The 8,631-nt window shown below is 38.5% G+C and overlaps 1 protein-coding gene across 1 annotated transcript in view; it reads right to left on the bottom strand.

Moving 5' to 3' along the window:
• LOC107100401 (polyhomeotic-like protein 2) overlaps positions 1–6,221 on the bottom strand; it is an 11,966-nt gene extending 5,745 nt beyond the window's left edge. The window contains exons 1-4 of the mRNA XM_015398862.1: positions 5,876–6,221; positions 4,189–4,253; positions 2,801–2,966; positions 1,040–1,118 (exon numbers count right to left, since the gene is read on the bottom strand). Of these exons, the coding sequence (XP_015254348.1) occupies positions 1,040–1,118; positions 2,801–2,966; positions 4,189–4,229 (286 nt within the window). The 5' untranslated portion in view covers positions 4,230–4,253; positions 5,876–6,221. The remainder of the gene's footprint in view (positions 1–1,039; positions 1,119–2,800; positions 2,967–4,188; positions 4,254–5,875) is intronic.
• Positions 6,222–8,631: the final 2,410 nt, after the last annotated feature.

An 8,631-nucleotide genomic window follows, 5' to 3' on the forward strand; every position in this document is an offset into this window, starting at 1 on the left:
AAAGTACTCCAGAGTGTTGTTCAGCATGGGGGTGAGTAGAAAATGAAGGCTAATCATGTTTTGGGTGTACTATTCCTTTAAGACAGGGAATGCTTGACTTACAAAAAATCTGGCAAAGACGCTGGCATACGTTGGATATGTTGGATAAACACGGACATACAGCAAGTATCAGACCCACCTGATGTACTCGACGTATGTCAGTGTATGCTATACGTGGGCCATAAGTTACTGGTAAGTTACTTGATTGTTGACATACGTTAAGTGTAAGTGTAAGTATAAGTAATGGTGTCTAGCTTATCCAAAACCTATGAGTAACATTTGCATAAATTATGTGGAATTTAATTTATCAAGAACGCACATCAACGTATTTGATGTGTTCCGGGCGCATTGCCCATGAAATGATGCATGTGCATCATTTCATGGACAATACGCTGCTGTGGTTTATGCATAACTTAGATTGTTGTTGGACATAAGCTCTGGACTCGTTATTAATACTATATGTATACGCCCAAACTTGAAAAAATACATAGAAAGTTCAGTGTGTGCCAGCATGTTAGAAGATGTCAGGCATACGCTGTCTAAATCGGCAAGATGTGACAGCGCCCTAAAGGGTTAAACCCTCAACCTCGCTCCAGGTGGCTGCTGCTGATGGTTCGGTTGTTCAAAGTTGAATAACACATTAAATATTTAAAGACAAAGTTGATTGATTGTCACTACCACCCATTTATTCAGAACCAGATCAAAAATAACCTTCAGCACCTCCCCGGGTCGAATCATAAATGTCATGAAGGAAAAAAGCTGAAATTCAGAGTGTCTAATAAATATCCAGAATTACTAAATCAAAGTCAAACTTTTCTTATTCTGTTGAAGCATCCTTTGCTTTGGGACTGTAGAATATATCCAGGCTTGTTTTTGGAAATACATTGACTCAATTTAAAAAGACAAAATGAAACTGCACCCAGAACCAGATCATGATTTTAAGATAAACAACAATCTCACAGGGTACATGAATCTTGCCGTTAAGTGAAAAACAGAATACCTTTTGCAGACATGCCTTCCATCTTTGATTCTGCTGCACGTCTCCTGAGGCTCTCTATGGAGAACGACGGACGCTCCACCTGCAGAAAAGGAACGCCTGTTTTTCTTTGTGTACTTGACCAGTGGCAGCAGCGATAAAATCTCATTCATCACAATATATAAATAACAAAAGGAATTTTGCTGACTCTTATTTTTTTTTCCTATCATCTCCATCAGAATGGACTAAATAACAGTAGAATATATACATATAAAACCATGTTTTTAACATTAAAAACATGTAATATCTGATAAGTTGTGGCTTTATTCATCTGGAATCTGATGACTGCGTATTTTATTTCTTTGCATTGAACAACCCTGAACACAGAAAATGTTGATTACTTGTTTAAAAAAATTACCATTTATCAATTAATCATTTTTTGTTAACTGTACCACAACCTGTACCTGAATGAGTAAATAAACCAACATGGTTGGCTGCAAGGAGAGCGGAGACAGACGACCCTCTGAGTTTACTGAGCAAACCTGCTGCTGACCAGGTTAGCTCTGCAGGGGTGTTACTATGGTGACTGAAAAACTGAAAACTCAGTTTCCCATCTTTCAGGCTAAGAAAACTTAACTTAATACTTAGAAAATCAAAATATCAAACCAAAAGTGTTATTGGAATCCAGGACAAGACCTTATTACCTTTGTAACATTCAAAAAAATTGGATATTTTGAAGGCAAAAATATGTCAATGTCATAAGAAGAAACACTAAATTGCCCGAATATATCAAGAAAGAAAACAAAAGTGCTTCTATAAGAAATTCATGAAAAAAGAAAAAAATTGAAAGAAACTTTTTTTTTGGTACAACATAACTTTAGAGGCATTAAAACTGATACTCACATTTTTTTATAAACCTATATATAATTGTATTAACTTTTTTAACTTTACTTTTTTCTTGAATTGTTAACTTTTTTTTCAACTTAATTTACAGTAGGCAATATATCATTCAATGGCTCATCTAATTGGTCAACTGTCAAAATAAGATGCACAGCCATGTAGCAGCATCTTTACTGAAAGACTGGATATAAATCTTGTCTTTCTAGACCTCACTGAGGAATGGGGGGGGGACTCTATTTGTAAGGGCTACTATGCAAGTGATCAAAAACATTAACTTTCCCTATAAAGGGTGTAAAGTTTTCAGTAAACCTGCTTCTTGAAGCAGACCCCTGGTGACAGCATCAACGCTAAGTCAGTGTGATGGTGTCACCAGACGCACAGCTGCGGGGGGGGGGACAGAGGCCATGCAGCTGCCAGCAGGGGGGTTAGACTCAGCTTTTTTTCTCAATGGGAAGGAGCCAAAAGCAGATTGTTGGCAGGTCAACCAGTGTTTGAAAAACATGCGTTAACCTGGTATTTTCATGGGAAAGAGGCTAGAGTCTTCTTCCTGTTTAATGTAACATGAACAAAAAACCAGTACCTCTGCATTTGGAAACTGTTTTCTGACTCGCTCTCCTCCAGATGTTTTTGCTCTTGTATTTCTCTCAGACTATGGAGACTAACAAGCCACAGTTTTGGAAACCCCATGAAGATTCCTGCATTCTAAAACAATAAAAATGTCCTGAAGGACCAGCAGCAGTGATGTGGAACTAAACAATCCCCCTAAAGTATCCATACTACAACACATGCCTGACTTTAAGCATGTTAGACCTGTTTGCGAAAGAAAGCATGAATATCTTTTACAGCTGCTTTCCTCAGCAGATCTTTGCGTGGCCGGGTACTCACAGGGAAAGGCTCTGCACCTTCCTGGATAACAAAGCCTTCAATCAGGTGTGTCAGGATGTGGGACTTGTCTACGGCCTGCTGGGCTGCTTTGCTCTCTCCATCATGTTGGCTGTTTTTACTGCTCCCGTTGCCAGAGGTCATGACTGGAGCACAGGCCGCCCCGAACCTGTCGACAAAACAGCAAACCTCAAAATAAAGCCTCATGGGTCCGATAGGCTCTTCAAGAGCTAAAACGTGTTTTCACTTTCGGCCTCTAACCAGTGAGGTAGAGGAAAACATGCTAACACATCCTCTGCTCAATCAGGCAGACCTCAGAGGAGGAAAGCCGCCTGGCAGTCTGTGCTGCTGCAGCTCATTGAGCAACAAGTCTGGCAGCAGGTAACTCCAACTTCATGCACCCTAACCGGAGATCCCTCTCATTTTTAGAGTCTTGGTAAAAAATTACAATCCCTTTAAAACGTATCTCCCTTAACCTTCTCTGAGAAAGACATAGTTAAAAAATAGGTAAATAACTGGTTCAGCTGAAGATGGAGAAAATAAAACATGAAGATGTGTGAAACATCTACACCACCAGATTTATAGATTAAGAAAAACAGAGCTCATAGATCTGTCAATCACAGACACTGACTATAGATCTATAGAGTCACAAACCAGTGTTTATCTATTTGTAGATCTATAGAATCCTAGACGCTGATTACAGATCTGTAGATCTATGTAGGGCAATAGAATCACAGAACAGTGACTATAGATCTGGTTTTGGTTTCAAAAACCTCTAAATGTTCCAGCAATTCTATTCCCTTGTTTGACTTTTGATGCGCTGCCAGAAAACGGTCCAAAGATTGTTTGAGTTTTCAGTTTCGGAGAGAGTTAAAAAACCCCTGCTGCCCCTCCCCCATTTGTTGCTGCTAACAGCAAGTAAACTGGCTTATAGAATGATCTTGGCAGGCATAATTACAAACCAAATACATTTATTATTTTATATTAGAAGTTTGTGGAATCTAAAGAAGCACCCAGCACTCTTCGTTTAGGGTATTGCTGATTTTAAGTCATGAACAGCATATTTGTAGCTGACTGGCTCTAACCAGCACAGAGAACTCAAGCAGTCAATATCGGTTTCTCATTATTAAAAAGCAGAAAAAACAGAAACAATATTTTTCTCAATAAGCACTTTTCTCAAAGGTAAATCTAGTTGTTTTTACCTGATATTAAAGTAGTAACAGACAATGTTTACATTTCAAACTAGTTATTAAATAATGCCTTAAAATGTTATTGTAAGTTCTTGGTGTATATGCTGTGATGTCTTAAATTTTTTTTCAAATTTTTAGACTCTAATACTTTTTTTTTTGATAAAAAAAGAAAAAAAAGAAAACATAATCCATGGTGTATACCTGCTTATCCGTTCAGGGTTGCTGGGGGGCCTGGGGCCCATCTCTAGCCGTCATTGAGTGAGAGGCTGGTCAAAGCAAACAAAAAACAAACATATTGGCAACACGAAATAAAACAGATTAGAAACAGCGTAAATGATCATCAGGCAAACTAATATTTTGATCACACAGCCTTTTTGAGGCATATTTTCTAACTCCAAGGAGAATAAACTTAGGGGAGGGTGTGCTCTAAGGAGGATAACAGGCTACATTAGAATTATTAGAGTATTAGAGTCATCATCATCCTACTTTCAATAAACTCTCTTACAATACAGCACCATCCATCTAACAGGTTGTTATATTCAAAATAGCACCACCAAATCCAATGTAAAGGTCATTTAGTAAAAACTGATCTGTCCAAGGAGCCCCAGCAAACAGCATTCAGCCACTAACTTAGCAGCACTACCTCAACTGATGCTTTCAGCAGCCACTGGAAGGAAAACACATATCTAATGAGAGGAAAACCTTGAGGAGAACCAGAACCAATGGAGTAACCTGCCACAACACATGAACACATGAACAGTCCTCCAGACTATCTAAAGATCAGAGTTTGCTCAAATTTGAGAAGAAACTCTAGTTTTCATTTATTCCACAAAACTATTAGGGAAAAGCAAAATTATAATTATGTATAAACCTAACTGTTAAAATGCTGGAAACTGGCATCACCTGATGCACTTTCTGCTTTTTCTCGTAGTAGCTTCGTCTCATCTGTTCCCTGTTTGGCCTTGACAGCACCCTGGAGAGAAATATCAGCTGTGCTGCTGCCATCAACACCTTTGTTTATAGATGTTGGAGAAGGGCCTGTTTTTCTAGTGTAGTCCTGTTTCTCTGACTGTGACTGGCTGGATGTGCTCTCTTCATCCTCTGACATGGGAGCTGGCTCGGAGCTCGTCTGCCTGGCTGTGTGTTTCCTGGACGGGGTCGCCTGTGGAGCTGGTTGACAGTTACCTTTTGTATCTATGCTTCTTTTTCTATCTGCTTCTGTCTCATTGAACCCCAGTCGGCCTCCACTGTCACTACAGGCATGCTTAGTGTGAAGGATTGCCTTTGAGTCAATGAGTTGATGCAATCAACTGGTTTTCCTTAGATAGAAAACTTTGAATCAATCTGACTGGATGATCTGGTGAACTGTAAAGTGCCTTGAGATGACATGACGTGAATTGGAGCTATAGAAATAAACTGAAGTGTATAGACAGATCTCATAGCAAAATACAAACCCTATCTTCTTGAAAAAAATAACAATCCTGCAATAAAATAAGCGATATTGTCTTCTTCGTGTGACATAAATATAGCCGATACTAGAAGGAGAAAATACACTTTTATATCAATGAACAAGGTCACTAATATGTCAAATTAGTATGTAAATAAAACAAAATAATTCGAAATTACCCAGATTTATACAGAAATGTTGTGCATCATTAGAGTACATGGCACACAGTGGCGGCAGCTGGAGATAAACAGAACAGCGTGTTACTGTAGTTTAAAGCACAACTTCCTGTTTATATCCAAGTCTGTGGGGTTTATCAGCCGCTCTAAAAAGTAAACCTGAGTTGCTGAGTTTGCTTAATTCCTCCAACTTAACTCTCATTTTCTTAGAGGCTAAAATCAGTGATGTGAAAACTAAAGGTTCGCATCAGTTTAGCCTCCTCACCTCCACGCAGCGTTGCTCCTTCACACTAAACTAAACTGGACCGACTCTGTAGAACTGAAGCTAGCAGTTTGTCCCAAAGCTTTCCAGGCGCCCTGCGCGGTAACAATGGTCCGGGGAAGAAAAGCTCTTTGTTCAGCGGCTCCAACTGCTCCGCTGCTGCCGCTGGGAGCAACACCCCGGCGGCCAGGCGAGCATTCACCGCATAAACCGAGCCGAACCGGAGCGGCCCGATACACCAGGAGGACTGGCTGCTTCCCAGCTTCACCACGAATCCACGCTGCACTTTCAAACCTTGTTATTAACATCCATTACAACTCAACTCAAAATAATCAAAACAAAACAGGTGAATGTCTCGTTTCCGCAGTAAAACTTCAAAATAAAAGCATATTTTGTGTTTTGGCGGTAAGCGCAGCTCGACGTTCGTCCGTTATTCTGAAAATACATGTTAGGGAAGATTGTCAGTCAACTGGAACCTAAAAAAAGAGAAAAAACAGCAATCAAATTAAGAACTCAGATTGTTTTTTCTTTGAAATCATTTTTATATTAATCTGAAAGTAATTTCAGCATCTAACTTTACAGAAAACTTAAAAACTTTAACTAAGGAAAAAGAAGTAGATTGTTTTTTTGTTTTTGTTTTTTTCAGTCACCATCAATCTGACCACAAACAAATAAGTGATGGATTCTGCAGCATTTCCTGTTGTTTTGGGATGTAAATGTAGCTTTGGAGCTTCCAGCGTTTTTAACCCTTCCTGTGAATCCATTTCAATAGGGAGTTTCATTCTTACATGAAAAACACCACAGTGTTTGACTGTTGAGATGGTGGAATAACAACAACACCAGTTTATTGGTTTGCTATTATGTTCAGTTTCCAAGTGTTGATAGATCTTTTAATCTTAAAGTGAAATATAATACATTTTTAACTTCTAAGAGTAATAATTAATGCCCCCCAAACAAATGGATTTATAATGACTAAAAAATAGAATCAAGAAAAAAAGTAACTTATTTTTAGAAACCAAAGAAACTAAACAGCAGTTAATTCATTTTCTTTCACCTAAAAAAGTGTGATGGAAAATGACAGGAAATAACCCAGTTACTCAGCTATTATAGCACCAGAACAGCAGTAGTTTATTTGACTCAGCAAGATAGGCTGGTCTATTATAACCCAGCAAATGGGTTATAATAAGCTAATTATGGGTTGAGATAATTACAAACTTATATAAATTTAACCACTAGTATTTGTTAATGGCCCCTACCCAAATGGATCAAATTATGTCATTATTGTCTCTTCCCAAATGCTGGATGGAATCAGTAAAAATCCTGGATTGTTTTTTAATAATTTGTTATTTCTTCTACCCAAATGCTGGGTGAAATCAATCACAGTTTGTGACTGTTTCCCGAGCAACAGAAATTTGTTTAGTAATGTTTTTGGTAAAAATTTGTCCAGTAACTCAAATCCATTCTAACAGTAAAATACATTCATTAGGAAAATAAATTGGAAGAAATGCATTGATCTAAAAAGAAAGGTTGTCTAAAAGCCCTTGAACTTTGATAGGGCAGAGTGGGATTTAGTCTTCAGAAGAAAATATGAAAATACACCAAAAAATAGAGAATCATTTGGCTTTGTGCATGGGTATTAATGTGTTATTTTACCAAAAATCTCCTTTTTTTGCCAGTCTGCAGGATCGAAAAAGGTACATAGTGTGAAACCTAAGTCATCTGGTACCTTTTATTTTTAATTTAATTTCAGTCATAACAGATTTACTTTTGAAGGCAGTTGATTTCTTATTAGATGTATAGACTGAATATGTTTATATCAATACATTTCACTGGATGCAATCATAAAAACACACCACACTGTTAAGATAATTATAACAGTGTTACCGAAGTGATCAAAATAAATAAATTCTAACCTGAGGTTCCCTGCTAATAATAATGTCCCCATATGCTCATCCAGGAGGAGCCACTCCTGGAAAGTCAATGACTGGGTACAATCAGCTGGTTTTCTTAGAAAACTTCCTCAGTCTGTATGATCTGATGGAAATGTTTCTGTAAATGGCTAAGAGATGGCATAAATTGGCACCAAAAAAAAAAAAAAACATAATAATAATAATAATAATGCCATTACTTCTGCTGCTCAGTGGCGCAGCCTGGGGTCTCTCTGCATGGAGTTTGCACGTTCTCCCTGTGCATGCATGGGTTCGTCCGTGTACTCCAGCTTCCTCCCACAGTCCAAAAACATGATAATTGGCTTCTCTAAACTCTCCTTAAGTGTGAGTGTGTGCGTGAATGATTGTTTGTCTCTGTGTTGCCCTGCGATCAGCTGGCAACCTGTCCAGGGTGGCGACTTGTCCAGGCAATACTAGACTGTTGCCTAGGGTCCTAAGTTCCTGGGGGCCCCATAAAACTATGTTTACATGTGTTGCCACATTTAGCAACTTTTCAGACCCCTCGAGTACTTTTATTTCAAAAAAGCACCTAGTGCCAAATCTAGCAACCTTTTTCTGCTACTGGAGACTTTGGCGACAACATCTAAAAGCAGCAAACTCTGCTCTCCAGAGCAAGTTGGTAACTCCGCCTCCTGCTCGCCTCTATCTTGCCTGCTGTCATGATTCATGCAGCCATTATTTCATCCAAATGAAAAATGGAGAACAGATAAACAGATCATGGCTTGTCAGAGGGACAAAACGTAGAACAAATAAAGGATGTCTATTCTATTAACATTTCTGTATCTGTATAACGGGTCTGTTTTATGATTT

Source organism: Cyprinodon variegatus, unplaced genomic scaffold, assembly GCF_000732505.1.
Source record: "Cyprinodon variegatus isolate N-32 unplaced genomic scaffold, C_variegatus-1.0 Scaffold966, whole genome shotgun sequence".
Classification (NCBI taxonomy): domain Eukaryota; kingdom Metazoa; phylum Chordata; class Actinopteri; order Cyprinodontiformes; family Cyprinodontidae; genus Cyprinodon; species Cyprinodon variegatus.